The 19,850-nt window shown below is 48.0% G+C and overlaps 3 protein-coding genes across 8 annotated transcripts in view; 2 read left to right on the forward strand and 1 right to left on the reverse strand.

Annotated features, from left to right (window-relative positions):
* The window catches only part of LOC149327683 (V-type proton ATPase 116 kDa subunit a 1-like), a 633,463-nt gene that overhangs the window by 525,051 nt on the left and 88,562 nt on the right, over window positions 1-19,850 (forward strand). The window lies entirely within an intron of this gene.
* LOC149327687 (uncharacterized) lies at window positions 2,681-5,711 on the reverse strand. The gene is made up of 3 exons (XM_089563480.1): window positions 5,689-5,711; window positions 3,718-4,639; window positions 2,681-2,686 (listed from the first exon to the last, which is right to left on the reverse strand). The coding sequence occupies exons 1-3, from the start codon at window positions 5,709-5,711 to the stop codon at window positions 2,681-2,683; spliced, it is 951 nt and encodes a 316-aa protein (XP_089419606.1).
* Window positions 15,928-19,563, forward strand: LOC149327688 (uncharacterized). The gene has a single exon (XM_089562566.1). It carries the CDS (start codon window positions 15,940-15,942, stop codon window positions 17,149-17,151), a length of 1,212 nt encoding a protein of 403 aa, XP_089418692.1. The 5' UTR covers window positions 15,928-15,939; the 3' UTR covers window positions 17,152-19,563.

Genomic DNA, 19,850 nt, shown 5'->3' on the forward strand with positions numbered 1-19,850 from the left:
ACCGGATATGTTAAGTATGCAAAATATGGCTTTCTAGTCCTTTCACAAAATCTTTGCTCTTAAAAATGTTTCGTGGTAAAGAATTCCATTCAGTGATCGTGCGGGAAAAAAAAAACTATTTAAATGTGTTAGTGCGAGCGAAGATTGGGGCTAAAGATTGTTCGTGATTATGCCGCGTGTCCTTGTACTAGCATGTTTAACAGATTATGGTATGGGTAACTTTATCTTTCCGGAAAGACCATTATAAAGCTTAACCAAGCTTTCCATCCTTAAAAACGCCAGAAAACTAAAAGGATCTGATGCGCACATTAGTGAAGACTTTTCTGCGCGTGTACGGCACATTCGAAAGGCTCTCTGGGACAACTCGGTTGATATCCGCAAAGAAGCAGATAAGTATAGGTTGCAATACGATTCCCTGATAGTCGGCAGTGTTCGTTACACTTGGGATGATTTTATTTATTTATTTATTTATTTATTTATAAATACTGCGGTCTTGAACTACAAGACCATCGCAGGTGGGTACATGATTTGTGTAACACCAAAGGACAAAGAAAAGGAAATACAGCAGACAAGGCGTCACAGCAACGAAATTAGTACATCACACTGTACTGTATCAAATTCACAACCTCAGAATATATATACTGCAGTCATAGAGCCAAGCATATAATTCAGTAAATCTAAACAAATTACTCATCAACCGAACATTCAAAATTTCTTCACTTGTTGCAGCATCTCCTCAAAATGGGACAAATTATTCTCTTCGACTATATGACCAGCCAGGTTGTTCCATTCGGTAACGGTTCTCGGAAAATAGGAATATTTGTAGCAGTTCGTTCTTGTGGATAAAGGTTTTACGGAAAGAGAATGTCTCAGGCGTGTTGCATAACCACTAGAGTAACTAACAATTTTCGAGATGTCAATGTTGTATTGCCCATGAATTAACTGGAAAAAAAATTTCAAACGACAGATACGGTTTCTATCAGTAACGGATGGTAAGCCACTCTTTTTAATAAGATTAGTGATAGAGGTGCGGCCATAGGAATTATAAATAAATCTTACTGCTTTCTTTTGAATCCTTTCTAATTTGTTAATGTTAATCTTGGTATATGGGTCCCAGATCATTACGGCATATTCTAAGATTGGCCGCACAATAGTGTTATACGCAAGGAAACGTGTTTCAGGAGTAGCGAACCGTAGTGCACGCCTCAAGAAGAATATTTTGCGCAGAGCATTTGCCGAGATGGTATCAATATGTTTGTTCCAGTAAAGATTATTGGAAATCCATAGGCCGAGATATTTGTAGCATATTACCTCTGAGAGTGCACTATCGGAAGTACCATACTGGTAGAGAAGAGGATTCCTTTTAAGCGTTATTCTCATATATACTGTTTTATCAAAATTTATCACCATTTGCCACCTATCACACCAGCGCGTTACTTTCTGAAAGTCATTATTTAGCCTTATTTGATCTTCACTTGAGTTAATTCGTTCATAGAGGACACAATCATCAGCATATAACTTAACATTAACAGAGAGATCTTGGACGATATCGTTAATATAAATAATAAACAAAAGCGGTCCAAGCACAGATCCTTGGGGAACTCCCGATTCAACTGGAATGCAATGTGAGAGGGCACCATTTAGTGTAACAAACTGGCGCCTGTTTGTCAGGTAAGCCTTAATCCAGGTTATTAGTTTATCGTTTTTTATTACAGAACTCAATTTATATATTAGCTTGTTATGAGAAACCGTATCAAAGGCCTTGCGGAAATCTAAAAATATTACGTCAGTTTGTTTTCCTTCGTTTATGGCTTCTGCAAAATCATGAATTGTTTGTATTAGCTGTGTACATGTCGAATATCCTTTCCTGAAACCATGTTGAGCTTTCGATATTACGTTATGTTCTTCAAGAAAGGTGGATAAATGTTTATGAATAATGTGCTCAAGTATCTTACACGCTGTGGAAGTAAGTGAAATAGGGCGATAGTTTTGCACCTGTGTTTTGTCACCAGTTTTATGTAAAGGTTTAACTCTGGCAACTCGCCAGTCATCGGGTAGGGCGCCTTCCTCTATAGACCTTCTAAAAATGACACATAAATACTTGGAGCACCATTGCGCGTACTGCTTCAGAAAGGCATTTGGGATGTCGTCTGGGCCAAACGATTTCTTAACATCTAGATTTAGAAGTAAATTGAACACTCCACTTTCATATATGGTAACATCAGGTATAGGGGGTAAAGACAGACTGAAAGATGGGAGATGACCATTGTCTGCAGTAAAAACAGTTTTAAAGTGGTTATTAAAGGCTACACAGGCTGCATTATCATCGCGAATACAATTTCCATCTATTACAAACATGTCGGCACTGCGGGAACTCGGGGTAATCGTCCTCCAGAATTTTTCAGGAGATTTTTTAATAAATGATGGGAGTTGGACACCAAAATATCTTTCTTTGTCAAGTAAAGTCTGATCTTTTAATTGTTGTGACACCTCCTCAATAACACGGGCTATGGAAGGGGTGGCTGATCTTGCTCGCTTTTTAAGACGTTTTAGTCGACGCTGCAAGTGCAGCGTCTCTCTGCTGATCCAAGGGTTGCGGCTACAAGGCTGCTTAGATATCTTCGGCACAAAACACCGGATACATTCATGAACCATGTTCTTGAAGATGAGCCACAAGTCATTAATACTGCAAGGATTCGTTTGGAAATCGTCATAACGAAGGTCAAGAATGTCAATGATGGACTCATTATCTGCTCGTGAAAAATTTGGAAAGGAATGAAGAGCATCTTCATGCTTTAAAGAAACATCATTTAGTGACAATAAAACTGCCTTATGATCTGATATACCAGTAGCAACATCACAAGAGATGTTTTCCGTAATGGTGCCACTTAGAAAAAAGAGATCTAGGATGGACATCGAACCATGCTGTATTCTTGTAGGCTCATTTACAACTTGCAGCAGATCAAAGTTTAAGGCAAGGTCCAGCATTTCGTTTTCCATCAAATTACAGGACTGTGAAGAAAAAGTGCACCAATCAATATTCGGGAAATTGAAATCACCGGCCATAATTATTCTGTCTCCCGGTTTTACATGACACTGGATATACTCTTTTAAATGGTGCAAGACTGTGACAGGAGAGTTAGGGGGCCTGTAAATGGCGCCTAGTAAATACTTGATGTTATCAGCATAAACTTTGCAGAATATGCCCTCGACTCCGGTGACATCAGGTAATCTTATAAGTTGTAGAGATGCTTTGTATAGTATCGCAACTCCCCCACCTCTTCTGTCGCGATCTTTTCTAAAGACCTGGTAGTTATTTGGAACAAATTCACTGTCATATATATCTTCACTTAACTACGTCTCAGTCAGCACTACTACATCAGGGTCATGCGTAAGTAAAAGACCTTCCAACTCAACGACTTTATTAACAACACTGCGACAGTTAGTATTTAAAACCCGAAAACAACCTTTTTTAGTTTTGTTCTGTCAGGTGTGCTTGGTAATCCTGTAACGCTTGTTTTCAGTTTTGTCCCAGGCAAATAAAGTCCCGTTCACACCTAATTTATCGAAGAATAACTTGACCTTCGCACCGTTCGCCCTTTCCTCTGCAGAGCTTTCCCATAGTTTTTGCCTTAACTGACGAACGCGAAGAGAAAAATCCTCTGAAATCGATATTTCAGAGCCCTTGAGTTTGGGACAGGCTTTCATTATCAATACTTTTTCACGGTAGTCTAAAAATCTCACAATTACTGGACGATCACCATCTTTCTTCTTTCCCAGCCTATGACAGCGTTCAATTCCACTAATGGTTAAATCAAGCTTTTCAAGAAACACACTCTCTTTTATCTTCTTGCTAAGATCATCAAATGTTTCAGTGCTCTCTTCTTTAACGCCATAAATTATCAGATTATTCCTTCGACTCCGGTTTTCTAACTCATCAACCTTATTCAAGAGGCTGGAAACATTTTGTTCTAGTTCAGCTATAGTTGATTTCAGGCCATTTACCTCTGCCTTCAATGTACCAAGAGAAGCCATTTGAGTTTCTATGCCACTTATTCGTTCATGTAAGCTAGCTACATTTTTTTCAAGTTTTTCTTGTCTAGTCAGGACATTGTTGATTGAAGCAGTTATGTTATTTTGCCCCAAGAGAAGCTGCTGCAACATTTCCTGGTCGGTAGGCCCCGGATTCGACTCAATGTCACCACAGATCAAAAGGCTTATTTTGAAAGAAACAGCAGAGACAACACTTTGTAAGCCAAGTGGGCATGGCAGCAGCAATAGAAAGCGGTCATCACTGCGAAAACACTTCATTCGAGAATAATCACTAACCTGCACGATAAAGCAGAACTGATTGAGCATCATGTCCGATGTGCTGCTGCCTAGCCCACTGGTTGAGATGGCCGGGGGACAACTTCTTATAGCCGCTGGTATGTCCACGTGACTTGACGTCACCGATGGGGTGGCAGAAGGTGAAACGAAGAAAGGCTGGACGATCTCGATGACGGGGCAACGGCTGGCTCGTGCGAATGACTTGATGTCTGGTTGATACGGAAGAGCAGCAGTAAATCCTTCTTCAGCGCAACCAAGGGAAGGCTGAACTTGAAAAAAAGAGCGCCAAGGCCTGCACGATAAAGCAGAACTGATTGAGCATCATGTCCGATGTGCTGCTGCCTAGCCCACTGGTTGAGATGGCCGGGGGACAACTTCTTATAGCCGCTGGTATGTCCACGTGACTTGACGTCACCGATGGGGTGGCAGAAGGTGAAACGAAGAAAGGCTGGACGATCTCGATGACGGGGCAACGGCTGGCTCGTGCGAATGACTTGATGTCTGGTTGATACGGAAGAGCAGCAGTAAATCCTTCTTCAGCGCAACCAAGGGAAGGCTGAACTTGAAAAAAAGAGCGCCAAGGCCTGCACGATAAAGCAGAACTGATTGAGCATCATGTCCGATGTGCTGCTGCCTAGCCCACTGGTTGAGATGGCCGGGGGACAACTTCTTATAGCCGCTGGTATGTCCACGTGACTTGACGTCACCGATGGGGTGGCAGAAGGTGAAACGAAGAAAGGCTGGACGATCTCGATGACGGGGCAACGGCTGGCTCGTGCGAATGACTTGATGTCTGGTTGATACGGAAGAGCAGCAGTAAATCCTTCTTCAGCGCAACCAAGGGAAGGCTGAACTTGAAAAAAGAGCGCCAAGGCCTGCACGATAAAGCAGAACTGATTGAGCATCATGTCCGATGTGCTGCTGCCTAGCCCACATGATGTTTCCAAAAGGCTTGTTAAGGCTGTACGTGCTGCAGTGCCTAGGGACACAGAGTGACTCGTTGATGAGCAGAAAGGTAGAAATGAGCAGACAGAAGAGGAGAAACTGACCCTTTTGAACTTAAATGCTAGAAGCTTGCTTAATAAGATTGAAGATTTCAATTGGCTGGTAGAGTGTTACACTCCGTCAGTTATTTGCGTAACAGAAACATGGTTGGACAACTCTATATCAGATGTAGAATTTTTGCCTCCAGATTACTGGGTTATCAGAAACGACAGGCAGTTTGCTAGAAGAGGGGGCGTAGCTCTGTTCATTAGAAAAGGCATTGAAATTTTTTTATTGCCTGAACTTCCGAATACTGAGTCTGTTTGGTGCCGGATAAACATTTCTGCTTTCGTGACAGTTGTGGGTGCTGTATACCGTCCGCCCGGTTCGGAAAACATTTTCTCACACATTACAGAATACATAGCGGAACACAGGCTCCACAAGTATAAAATGACCATTACAGGTGATTTCAATGCTCCATGTATCGATTGGACGTTGTTAATTTCAACAGGTCGTGACAAGGCTGTTTGTGAATCCCTAATTAATATGGAAATATCATTTGATTTAACACAAGTCGTTGAATGTCCAACTCGAGTAAACTCTGTTCTTGACCTTGTTTTTGTTAATGAACAGTTGCTACAGTACGGATTTCAGTCTGATGTAGTCGACGGACTGTCAGATCACAAGTGTGTTTTCATGCAATTTAATGTGGTTTGTGAGCCCCATAAGCCGAATTTCAATATTGTTAAAGATTTTACCCGTGCTAACGACCATGCTATTACTGAACTGCTAGCGTCGTCTTTCGAAGATTTCGTGACAGGCAGTGAAACGTGTGGTGTTGTTGCTTTCTTAGAGCAGTTTTATAATTTAGTGCATAGCAGTGTGCTTCATTTCGTTCCCACAAAATGTGTGAAACATAACCCGAAGCATCCGTGGTACACAAGAGACATAATTCATCTCATAAGACGCATCAAGCGCTTGCGCCAGCGCAGCCGGTCAAGAAACGAAAGCCGCGATTCACTACTACTTTCACTCAAGTCGGAGCTAAAGACAAAAATGACACAAGCTAAACACTTTTATTTCAACACAACACTGTCAGCATTCATGAAAGAGAACCCATCGAAATTCTGGAAAACAATATTGTCACGACCAGAGAGGCCGTGGAGATAGGCGTCGGGAAGAAGCCAAGACTGGGAGCCTTCTTTTAATTACAGCGCCAGGTTCCAGGACACCGAACAGAACAAGCGCGCCTCGAGAGCCCACCGCCGCTTCGTCGTCGTCTTCGACTCAGCGCGGAGGCCGCGCGGCGCGTTAGGCGCGTGGCATTATTCCCCCCCGCGAAAGCAAACATCGTCTCGATGTGGAATGGGATATGTACAGAGAGAGGAGGAGGAGCAAAAAAAAGAAGAAAAATAGGGGTGAGGTGAACTATACAATGCGCGCTAGATGAAGGCGGGGAGAGTCAAGTTCACACGTGGAGCAAGGGAAGAAAGGTACAAAACGAAGCGTGAACACAGCGCTCAGTCACGCGCAAAGTACGGCTTTAAGCGCACTACATGCACGATTTCCGGCCGGTGACGCTGAGGGCCGGCGATCACAGTTCCATGGGGGACAACTTCATAGTTGACGCTGTTCAGGCGGCGCAGGACTCTGTACGGGCCAAAATACCTATTTAAAAGCTTTTCGCACAATCCCTTGCGGCGCACGGGTGTCCACACCCACACGTGATCGCCCGGCTCGTAGTGCACGTCCCTGTGCCGAAGGTTATAGTGTCGGGCATCGGCGGATTGCTGGTCCTTGATGTGCAAGCAGGCCAGCTGACGAGCCTGCTCTGCTTGTTCCACGAAGTGGCCTGCTTCAGGGGGGAGCTCTGCGTCGCCGTACGGCAGCATGGCGTCTAGCATCATGCGTACCTCTCTGCCATACACGAGACGGAACGGGGTGAACTGGGTGGTTTCCTGCGTCGCAGTATTATATGCGAAGGTGACGTAAGGCAAGACCTCATCCCAGGTTTTGTGTTCAACGTCGACGTACATCGAGATCATGTCCGCCAATGTTTTGTTGAGCCGTTCCGTTAGACCATTGGTTTGGGGATGATACGCTGTTGTTGGTCGATGAGCAGTATGGCTAAGCGCTAAGATGTCACGTAGGAGTCGGGCTGTAAACGCCTTGCCTCGGTCAGTAACGATGGCCGATGGGGCGCCGTGTCTAAGCACGATGTCGTGCATAAAGAAGTGGGCAACTTCGGCGGCAGTACCTCGCGCCAGGGCCTTCGTTTCAGCGTAGCGGGTCAAGTAGTCTGTGGCGACTACGATCCACTTGCTGTCCCGTCGGTTTCTTGTGTCGCTGTCCTTGTGTTTCCGCGCTAGTTGCAATGTCGCAGTCATTAACGATCCACTTGTGGCGGGTCGACGAGAGAGGAAATGGCCCCAGAAGGTCCATGCCAACTTTGTCGAATGGTACTTGTGGCGGCTCGATGCACTGAAGCAGTCCAGGAGGCTTGAGCGCGGGTTTTTTCCGCCGCTGGCATTGCCGGCATGTCCGGACATAATGCTTCACACTTGAAGCAAGGTTGAGCCAGTAATAGTTCTGCCGGATTCGGGACAAGGTGCGTGTAACTCCAAGGTGGCCGGAAGTTGGTTCATCATGGCAGGCAAGGAGGACATCATCCCGTAGATCAGACGGTATGACGAGCAGGTAAGCTGTCGGACTTGAGGCAGAGTTCTTTTTATAAAGCACTCCTCTCCGCAGGCAGAACGACGACAATCCACGAGCGAGGTATCGTGGTATTTCAGGGCACCCGCCTTCGAGATGATCGATGAGCAGACGCAGCTCGGCGTCGGCACGCTGTCTGGAAACGAGCTCAGACGTGCTGACCGCTCCAAGGAAGCTATCATCGTCGGTGGTGTCTTGTGGGGGAGGTTCGACGGGAGCGCGGGACAAGCTGTCAGCGTCGGCGTGTTTCTGGCCTGACTTGTAGGTGACGGTGAAATCGAATTCCTGCAGGCGTAATGCCCAACGTTCTAGGCGGCCGCAAGGGTCCTTTAAATTTTTCAGCCAGCACAGCGAGTGGTGGTCGGTGACGATACAAAACGGTCTGCCATACAGGTATGGGCGGAACTTAGCGGCGGCCCAGACTACCGCTAAACATTCTTTTTCTGTGGTAGAGTAGTTCAACTCAGCGCGCGACAGTGCGCGGCTGGCGTAGGCAATTACTTTGTCGACACCGCTTTGCCGCTGAACTAGAACGGCGCCAAGGCCGACGTTGCTCGCATCCGTGTGCACCTCTGTGTCGGCATCTTCGTCGAAATGTGCCAAGATGGGCGGTGATTGGAGTCGGCGTCGTAACTCGTCGAAGGCAGCCTGCTGTTCGTTGCCCCAGGAAAATGACGTGTCATCACGGGTTAGGAGCGTCAGAGGGCTGGCAAGCTGGGCGAAATTTCTAATGAAGCGGCGATAATAGGAGCACAGGCCCAGAAAGCGTCGGACTGCTTTTTTGTGGACGGGGACCGGAAAGGCAGCAACGGCAGCAAGCTTCTCTGGGTCAGCTCGGATTCCGTGAGCACTAATGACGTGCCCGAGGAACTTCAATTCGGTGAACCCAAAGTGGCATTTTTCTGGTTTGAGGGAGAGGTTGGCGGATCGAACGGCTTCAAGGACAGTCCTGAGACGGTGCAGATGTTCCGTGAACGTTGCGGAAAAAATGATGACATCATCAAGATAAACAAGGCAGGTCTGCCACTTCAAACCTGTTAGAACGGTGTCCATCATTCTTTGGAACGTGGCAGGAGCACAGCAGAGCCCGAATGGGAGGACGCGAAATTCATACAGCCCGTCCGGTGTGATGAAGGCGGTTTTCTCACGGTCCCTCTCATCAACTTCTATCTGCCAATAACCACTTCTGAGGTCAACCGAAGAGAAGTACTTGGCTTGACGAAGTCGGTCGAGGGAGTCGTCGATACGCGGGAGCGGATACACGTCTTTCTTGGTCACACTGTTCAGCTTCCGGTAGTCGACACAGAATCGTAGTGTCCCGTCCTTCTTTTTCACGAGCACGACAGGAGACGACCACGGACTGCTTGACGGTTGGATGACGCCGTCTGTGAGCATCTCTTCGACCTGTGTTTGGATAGCATCTCGCTCACGAGGGGACACACGATAGGGCTGCTGATGGATGGGTCGTGCTCCTTCATGCGTGATAATGCGGTGTTTAACTATCGACGTTTGCCGCACTTTAGACGACGACGTGAAACACGCACCAAACTCCCGCAAGAGGTCCTGGAGTTGCCTCTTTTCAGCGGGTGGAAGGCCTGGATTGATGTCGACGTTGGTGACCGCTTCGGTGTCAGCTCCAGGTGTGCCCTCCTCGCAAGCAAAGCATTCGGCCACTTCCTGAACATAGTCGACGTAAGCGATGGCTGTGCCACGAAACAGATGTCGATGCTCATTGCAGAAGTTGGTGACAAGGACCTCTGTACAACCGTCATGAAGGGATCCAAGGCCCCGTGCCACCGCAACTCCCTTAGTGAGTACGAGGGAAACATTAGGCTCGACAACCCGCAGTCCCCTATGTGGCTCGTCACAGGTAACTCTTGCGAGAATGCTGGCACGTGGTGGCACCGTAACGGTATCGTCGGCAACTCGCAGGGCGGATCGAGAACCCTGGTGCGCAGGTTCTCTGTGGCCATTGCGGTAGAAAATGTCACCAAGCGATTCGGGAGATCTATGATAGCACCGTGCTCGCGAAGAAAGTCGATGCCAAGGATGACATCGCGAGAACATTCGCGCAGAACGAGAAAAGTGGCAACGAATGTGCAGCCTCGGACTGTAACCCGGGCCGCACACATACCGAGTGGTGCGACAAGATGTCCGCCGGCCGTACGTATGTCAGGGCCGTCCCAGGGTGTCGTTACTTTTTTCAGGGCCGTCGCAAGCCGTCCGCTAAGGATAGAGTAATCTGCGCCCGTATCGACCAACGCGCTAACCTCCTTTGTGTCGACGAGAACAGGGATATCCAAAGAGACCCTTCCTTCAGCGCGGCCCGTCGATGGCTGTTGTGGATGACTCAGTCGGTGCGGCGGCGGAAACTGGTCGGCGATTGGGGTTGCGTCGTCGGGGCGATTCAAGCGGCGGGTTGAGGGAAACTCTTCGGCGATGCGGCGTTCGGCGTCGGGGCGATTGGGTCGGTGCGGCGGCGGAAGCGGGTCGGCGATTGGGGTTAGGGCATCGCGGCGAGTCGAAAGGCGCGTCGGGGAAAACTGCGCAGCGTTGCGGCATCCGACGTCGGGGCTATTCGGTTGCTGCGGCGGTGGAAGCTTTGCGGCGGATCGGCGTTCGGCGGCCTCGCCTCCAAAGGCCGCCGGAGCTAGTTTTCCCGACGAGGGCTCGAGGAACCGCGTTGTCCTGAGGCGAAACGGAGCCCAGAGGGGGGAGACCGGCGTGGAGAAGGCGATCGCGACTCGCGGCGCGGAGGAGACGGCGAACTACGCTGGCGGGTGACATACTCGGCGATGTCTTGAGGGCGCTCTCCAGGCCGTGGACGGGGGCTGTCGATAGAAAATCCGCGTAGTCCCATTTCGCGATAGGGGCACCGCCGGTAGAGATGGCCGGCCCCACCACAGAGCGGTCGTTGATCCGGGGTGCGCCAGAGGTCAGTCTTCCGCGGTGCCTGGCGCCGATCCGCCCAGTAAGGAGTAGGCTGAGCAGAGTGCACCGCGACCAATGGTGCGGTGTAAGGCAAAGGCCCAGGAGATGGGGCCGCGCGGCGCACGACGTCCGCGTACGTGACTGGCTGGACCGGAGTCGGGTACGGCGCGGGATCGTATGGAGTCGGTTGCGGCGCCGGCACAAATGCAGCGTCTGGTGCTCTGAGGGCCTGCCGGACTTCCTCGCGGATGACGCTGGCGACGGAATCGACGCGAGCGACAAAGGTTCTTTGAAGGTGCTGCAGCTCCTCGCGGACCACTGAAAGGATGAGTTCGCGAAGGGAGTCCGGATTCGTCCTGGGATCATGGTCGAATCGATCCAACGTTGACAGTGTCGACGACGGACGCAGTTGCCGGGCGTACTGTTGAGATCTCTGCTGCAGCAATTTCTCCATGTGGACGGCCTCGGCCAGAAACTCCGCGACGGTGTTGGGCGGGTTCCGCACGAGGCCGGAAAAGAGCTGGTCTTTCACGCCGCGCATGAGGTGCCTCAGCTTTTTTTCTTCAGGCATTGCCGGATCGGCGCGATGACAAAGACGCGTCACATCCTCGACGTACATGGCAACACCCTCATTGGGGAGCTGAATTCTAGAGGACAGGGTGCGCTCCGCGCTCTCCCGGCGGTCGCTGTTGGCGTACGTACTCAGGAGGTGACGTCGAAAGTCCTGCCACGTCGAGAAAGTAGCCTCGCGGTTTTCGAACCACGTGCGTGCAGAGTCCTCAAGGCTAAAGTACACGTTACGCAGCTTTGTAGCGGCGTCCCAGCAGTTGAAGGTCGCAACCCGTTCGTAGTGCGCCAACCAATCTTCGGCATCTTCAAACAGGTCACCGTGAAACGGCTTAGGCGTTCGTGGGGTCTGAAGAGTGAGATAGGTGGGGCTGGCTGCAGGGACAGTCGGAGGCAGGGCGGGTATTGGCGTCGCCATGAGTGTAGGGGTAGTCGAGGGCTCACCGACAAAAGGGAGGGCCTCAGGGGACAAGCCTCGGATCCTCCGGCTGGCACGATGGACAGGGGTGGTCACAAGAGGCGGGCGTGTCGAGTCGTCCTCAGGAGTAGGGAGCATCGGCCGCACCTCCACCAGTGTCACGACCAGAGAGGCCGTGGAGATAGGCGTCGGGAAGAAGCCAAGACTGGGAGCCTTCTTTTAATTACAGCGCCAGGTTCCAGAACACCGAGCAGAACAAGCGCGCCTCGAGAGCCCACCGCCGCTTCGTCGTCGTCTTCGACTCAGCGCGGAGGCCGCGCGGCGCGTTAGGCGCGTGGCAATATTACCCTCTTCTCATGACTCTGTATCCTTTATTATCAACGAGCAGCCTTGCTCTGATCCCGTAACCATTTCTGAAGCCTTCAATGACTACTTTCACTATGTCTTTCATCTTGATGATGGTACCAATCCTCCTTTCATTCATAGCTCGGAACACCACTTACCCAACCTAGAAGTAAGTTACGCTGGGGTTCACAATCTGTTGATAAAAATTGGCACAACTAAAAGTGCGGGACCAGACGCCATACCTAACATGTTTTTAAAGAGGTACTCGGAATGGAGTGGTCGCTACCTTACAGTGACTTTCAACAAATCACTGGACACATCCTCCGTTCCCCGGGCTTGGAAAATTGCCAATGTCATCTGGCGATAAACAACAAATTAGTAATTACCGACCAATCTCCCTAATTTCCACTTGCTGTAAGCTTCTTGAGCACATTATTCACAAGCACCTTGTTCAGTTCTTAACTTATCATGATCTACTGTCACACTGTCAGCACGATTTTCGATCTGGTTTTTCCACTGTCACTCAGCTCATTGAATTTACTCACGACGTCGCTTCCGCTTTAAATAACCGTGATCAAATCGACGCAATATTTATAGACTACTCCAAAGCATTTGACATGGTCTGCCATAATAAGCTTCTTCGTAAACTACGCACCATGTTTAGCGGCAATAAGTTACTGGACTGGATAACCGACTACTTATACTTAAGATCCCAGTTTGTCACTTTTAACCATGCACAGTCATCGTCAGTCTCTGTAACTTCAGGTGTGCCCCAAGGATCGGTGCTTGGGCCTCTACTCTTTATAATTTTTATTAATGATGCAGCTAATGTTACTAATGACACCGCAGAGAAGTTACGCCTATATGCCGATGACTGTGTACTTTACCGCAACGTTGCTAACGCCGATGATCAACAGGAACTAAACAAAGTGTTTTCATTGTTCTGTGAATGGAGTAATGCATGGCAAATGAAAATTAATTTCACTAAAACAGTTGCAATGACCTTTGGTAACAAAAAGAATCCGCTGCATTTCCCTTACAGTAATAACGGTAACTGCTTGACCCATGTCAGCGAGTTCAGATACCTGGGCGTTATATTTTCGCATAACTTAAAATGGAATGCTCACATAAATAACACATCTGGCAAAGCACTTCGCAAACTTAGCTATCTCAAACGAACCTTAAAAAATGCCACGAAGGAATGTAAATTAACTGCTTACAAATCACTCGTTCGACCCATCCTGGAGTACGCCTCAATTGTCTGGTCCCCTCATTACGCGCGCGACATTGACCGCTTCGAGTCAGTTCAAAAGAAAGCAATACGATTCATCTTCGGCCGCTACGATCGCAAGTTTTCACCTTCTTCCCATATGCACAGCTTATCTTTACAAAGTTTAGAATACAGGCGCACACGTGAACGCATCATTATGCTGCACAAGATCGTTCACACGTCATCTGCCATTCAGGCACCCTTCACATGTGTCCTCAAGCGCACGTGCAACCCAACGGAACCACCCATTAAACATTGTTCCCTTCAAACCACATGTAGATTGTTTTAAATTTTCTTTTTTCCCTCTAACTGTTGAAATTTGGAATAGATTGGACGGCTCAATTCGTTTATTGCCAATTGAAGAGTTTGTTGTTCAGTTGACTGACAATTTGACCTGTTGATCTGTTTTTCATGCTTCTGTATTATCTTTCTCTATGCTACCCATGTTATTTGTTTTTACTAATGTATTTACCCACTCCTGCTATGTCTCTCCTCAGATACAGCAGTATATGTAAATAAAATAAAAAAAAAAGAAATGCAAGACGACTAACTTTCCTTCGCGCTGCTAATGTAGGTATATTATTGAGCTTCATTAAATTAGAAGGGGAATCTAAGCGTTTATACTCTCCAAAAATAAATCTAACTGCCTTTCTTTGAACCTTTTCAAGCTGCATAATATCTTTTTGTGCCATTCATTAACTTTGTGCCATTCATTAAATGCCTCGGGGTCGTACTTCAAGAGAAGTTCTTTTGGAATCTTTATACAGACTCAGTCACTAAAAAAATCGCTCGTGTTGTGGGAATACTAGCGAAACTTAGATTTTTTCTTCCCTTGAGCGTGAAAAAACTGCTTTACAAATCACTCTTCCTGTCCCATCGGAACCACTGCCATTTATTCTGGGGAAACACCACAATGTCTAACATCACAAAACTTTATCCATTGCAGAAGAAAGCAGTGCGCGCTATCGCTAAATCCTTACAGGACGCTCATACGCAGCCTTTTTCAGTGCCCTCAACTTACAACCGGTCACCTCCATATATCGTAGTACTTTACTCAAGCGTTTCACTACTACGAAAAAACAGAACATCAGATTTTTCGAGCATTTATCTCTATCGACAATGAGTTCTAACATTTACAGCACACGTCATAGAGAAACATGGTATAGCGCCCAGCGACGCTATAAAGCGCAGGCGCTGAGATCGGCGTTCCCGCGATAGAGGAAAATAAAGATGGACAGCGCGTGCTCGGAGCGCACGCCCGGCACGGGTTGTTCGGAACTAGAAGCCTGCCACGCTGGTCGTCTTGCTCTGTTGCTCCGCTGCGACCCCGCAAAATCTTCAACAGTGGTGACCCGGCGAACCGTGCATTCTATCCCAGCGGCGTCCTAGCATGGCGTACTGGCAGGACCCAAGTTTCGACCCGCCGCTCCCACCGTTCCGGCCTGCCGGCGTCGGCGGTGGTTCGCCCAACTGGAGGCTGCGATGTACCTGAACGGCATTACCATCCAGCCGTTTAAACACGCAGTCCTTTGCGACATCCTCCCGCCCGACCTCCTGCGTCGGCTCACCTACTCTGCCTTCGGCTGCCGGCCATACGATGAGCTGCGTGCGGCCGTCTTGGCTGCCTTCGGCGCCTACTGTGTTCCGCCGCCGCTCTACGACGCAGCGGACCCGTTTTCGCCGCCGCCAGCCTCTGGTCCTGCACCGGCCTCGCTCGCGCCTCCATCAGAACCCGGCCCGCCTCAGCAGCCCCTCGCCGCTTCGCCGCCACTCCAGTCCAGCGTCTCCGGCCCGGCTTCTTTAGCACCGACCGCATCAGACGCTGCCGCATCGCTTCCGACAGCACATCCTGCTACCCCGGTTACGCTAGCAGCACTGTAGGACGACTCCACGGCCCCAAGTCCGCAGTCATCCCCTCAGCAGCTCGGTGAGGTGCCTGGCCCACCGCGGTTTGCCACGTCCGCGAACTCAGCGACAGATGCGCCTCGCGCCACCCTGTTCAGCGCCTCCGGCCATACCGCCTCCAATAAGGACGATACAGCGTCTTCGGCACAGACCGGTGAGCAACTTTTCTCATCTCCAATAGTGCTGCTGTCAGTCGAGCACTTCCTGGACGAGTTCCCCATTCCGCAAACTTCTGTAACCTACTGCGTAGCATCGCTGCCAGCCGAAAGCTCACCTGCCGCCTCATCGCTCATTCCGCAAAAACCGTCAGTCTCTGACCTGAGCGATCGTGCTAAGGGCGAAGTGAGATTGCAGCCACCGCAACATATGCCACATACCAGCCCCACTATCCCGGCGACCACACCGCCTGCCCAAGATGCCCCATCCCAAGCCCTTAGTACCGGGATCCCAAGCCACACCGGGATCTGGCGCCGACATGGCAGCCAGACGCTTACATCTTGTTCTTCTTCAGATGCTGCAAATGATGGCGATTTTTGATCCTGCCGCGATGACGACGTGCCTTCCAATGAATGGAGCCGCTTCTACCGAGCAAGTCTGTCCTGCTGACCTGGCTTTTTTGAGTGACGCTTCGCCTTTGGACCTCACAGCGCTACCGGCGCTCGAACGTTTCATCGACTGGCAACCCTGGAATCTTCAGCACAAGCATGACCTACATAAGCAGCTGTTGTACCCAGCCACACCGGGATCTGGCGCCGACATGGCAGCCAGACGCTTACATCTTGTTCTTCTTCAGGTTTGTTACTCTTACCTTTCTGTTAATGGCAAACCATTTAGGAAGTCGACGCCAGATCCCAACTTTGCTGTGTGCATGTTTTTACGCCTTCTGTACGATGTGTCCGCGAGCTGTTCAGGATACATAGGTTTGTTTAAAAGAAAGCTTTTGCTTGCGGGAGACGTAGAGCAAAACCCTGGGCCTCTGTCTGCTGAGCAGGAAAAGCAGATATTCGATACTATCATGACAATACCAGTGATACAACAGCAACAGACCGAAATATTGGACGAACTACGTTCCATTCGGCTTGAGCAAAAGAATCTCGAAGAAAAACTAACAAAACTCGCAGAAAAAGTCAAGAGCGTTGAAGATAATGTGTCACTGGTGCTCCCGCTAAAGCCTGAAGTAGAAAGATTATCTCAAAGTTCCCAGAAACTTGCTGTTGCGTGCACGGCCCTCCAGTCATCGCACGATGACCTGGAGAACCAATCACGAAGAAATAACTTAATATTCTACGGCATCCATGACAAAGAAACCGAATCGTGGGAACAGTCTGAGACTAAAATTATCTCTTTTTGCGCTGAAAAGTTAGAGCTTTCCGTTGACGCCGCTGCTATTGAAAGAGCGCACAGACTAGGAAGATATGCGCCTGACAAGCACAGACCCCTGATCGTTAAATTCTTGTCCTTTAAAGAGAAGAATCGTGTTCTTTCAAATGCTGCCAAACTAAAAGATACTGACTGGGCGATAAGCGAAGACTATTCGGCCAAAGTACGGCAACAAAGAAAAAAGCTCATGCAGTTTGCTAAGTCACGCGGCGGAAAGTTGAAACTGCGGTTTAATAAGCTAAACCTGGACAACAAAACCTATATGTACAACATTGAAACAGACGATATCACTTGCGTAAACCAATAGCCATCACCGAGGCTTTTAGCTTGCCCACAGACTGCTATTAAAAATGAACTTGTCTGTATTGTTGTTAATTGTCGCAGTCTAAAAAACAAAACTGACCAATTCTCCTCACTCTTACAAATGACAAACGCACATGTGGTGATTGGAACCGAGTCATGGCTGGACAGCAACATAAGCGATGGTGAAATATTTCCTCCATCCTATACCACGTATAGGAAGGATCGCAATGTACGCGGTGGTGGTGTGTTCATCCTCGTTCATAGCAGTTTGAAAAGCGTGTCTGTTAACCTAGAAAACGATTCCTGTGAAGCTGTCTGGTGCAAGGTACAGCTGGGCGATGGTACTTCTTTCGCAATTGGCTCTTTTTATAGGACGCCCGGTTCAACCTGCGCACAGCCATTTTTTGAACTTAGCAACACATTATTAGCCTTAGATGCAACACATATTATCCTTGCCGGTGATTTTAATATGCCCTGCGTAGAATGGTCTTCTTTTAAACCAGTAATTCGCACTGCATCGCTCTTGTATACCGCTTTCCGTGAAGTAATTGGTGCTCACTCATTATTCCAGCTTGTTCAAACCCCTACCAGACTCGGCCTTACCAGTGCTAATGTATTAGACTTGTTTTTCTGCAATGACCCTAGCCTAGTCTCGTCTGTCATAACGCTGCCAGGCATAAGCGACCACGATGTAGTTTTAGCAAAAGTATCCTGTAATGCTATGAAAACCCACTACACCCAACCACGCAAAGTGTATTTTTATGAAAAAGGGGATTATGCTTCGCTATCACGGGATCTCGACGCATTTTTTCCTGAGTTTCTTTCACATCGGCCATCTCTGGATATCGATTCCTTCTGGAACTTGTTTAAAACTAAAATTTTGTCACTGACGCAGACTTTCATCCCATCCCGCTTGATTTCAGCCAAGCGTCGTGACGATATGCATTGGATGAATAGACAGTTGCGGGCAATGATCAACCGGCGGAAACGGCTGTTTCGCAGATATTGTGATACGCCCGCACTAACTTTGTACTCCGAGATGAAAAAGCAAACTAACAACTTATCGAAAGAAATCCGTAAAGCAAAAAGGGCATACTTCAGCACACTAGGCCAACAACTAAAGACAAACCCGAAGGCAGTCTGGAAATATGTTAAAAATAAGAGAAACAGCAGGGTCTCTGCGCCTGATATACTAGACGAAACTGATTTTGGAAGGGATTCAAAAGGTAAAGCGAGAAGTTTCAATCTTTATTTCCAATCGGTGTTTTCCGATCCCATTAATATACATACTGATTTTCAATCTTCCAGCACCCTGACCAGAATGAATGACGTAGAAATTTCTGAACGAGGGATCATGCTTTTATTACAGAAAATTAAAGTTACATCAGCACCAGGGCCTGACAACATTTCCAATTACGTTTTGAAAAATTGTGCGGCTTCGGTTGCCCCGTATCTAGTTGCATTATTTCAGAAATCGTTAGAGAATTCTTCTTTACCCCTTGACTGGAGAAGTGCCAATGTCGTTCCGATTCATAAGGGTGGTGACAAAACTAAAACATGTAACTATAGGCCCATATCGCTGACGAGCGTGTCGTGCAAAACACTGGAACATGTCATTTATACTCAGTTAATTAGCCATCTACAAAACAATAGTTTTTTCTGTTTGACACAACATGGATTTAGGTCCGGCTTCTCATGTGAAACACAGCTCGTGGAATTCACACATGACATTTCTGTTTCCTTAAACTCTGCCGGTCAGGTAGATTGTATATTTTTAGATTTTCGAAAAGCGTTCGATTTAGTTGCTCACAACCTATTGCTACAGAAACTTTCAGAATTAAATATTCCTACCTCACTCTTATCCTGGATTGAAGCGTATCTTGCGGAAAGGAAACAGTGCGTGGTTATCGACGGTGTCAGCTCGGAAAGTGTGGGTGTAACTTCAGGTGTTCCGCAGGGGTCGGTTTTGGGCCCTCTTCTTTTTCTCATTTTTATAAATGACCTCACTAGTAACATTTCAAGTATAATCAGACTTTATGCTGATGACTGTTGTATCTACCGCAACATTTCTTCTGAAGCAGATGCAATTTCACTACAGCATGACCTCAACTCTGTATTCTCTTGGTGCAACAACTGGAATATGGCGCTAAATATCTCCAAATGCAATCTGGTCCGGTTTACAAAAAAGAAACAATTCTTCCAAACAGACTATTTCCTTGGTAGCACTGAATTATCCACAGTTTCAACTTATAAGTACTTGGGAGTCTTTTTTTCTACTGACCTATCATGGAATACACACGTAAATTACATATCTGCTAAAGCCAGCCGCACATTAAACTTTCTCAGACGTAACTTTAAGGACGCTCCCCTTACGCTGAAGGAGACATTATACATGTCTACTGTACGTCCGATACTTGAGTATGCTTGCGCGGTTTCGGACCCGCATACAAAACTGAATATTGAGGAGCTGGAGCGCGTCCAGAAACGGGCTGCTAGGTTTGTGTCTGCCGATTACAATTTCCAAAAAAGTTCTTCTGGTTTGCGCGAGAAGTTGGGATGGCCGTTACTTGAAAACAGGCGCAAATATTTGAGACTCTCTTTCTTTTATAATGTGCTTAATAATAAAACTGGAATTCCAAAAGAGAAATACATTAATGAACCCAGCTACATTTCCGCCCGCACTGACCACCCACTTAAGGTGCG

The sequence above is a fragment of the Amblyomma mixtum genome, chromosome 10 (genome assembly GCF_055824585.1).
Source record: "Amblyomma mixtum isolate Tamu chromosome 10, ASM5582458v1, whole genome shotgun sequence".
Taxonomy (NCBI): Eukaryota; Metazoa; Arthropoda; class Arachnida; order Ixodida; family Ixodidae; genus Amblyomma; species Amblyomma mixtum.

What these genes read in the sequence shown, in the direction of transcription:
- LOC149327687 (XM_089563480.1), bottom strand. Translation starts at nt 5,711, where the DNA reads ATGTTTTCCGAACCGGGCGGACG. An exon ending in TTTTCCGAACCGGGCGGACG is followed by an intron (nt 4,640 to 5,688) that starts GTATACAGCACC and finishes ATGCTCAATCAG; the next exon opens with TTCTGCTTTATCGTGCAGGC.
- LOC149327688 (XM_089562566.1), top strand. Translation starts at nt 15,940, where the DNA reads ATGGCAGCCAGACGCTTACATCTTGTTCTTCTTCAGATGCTGCAAATG.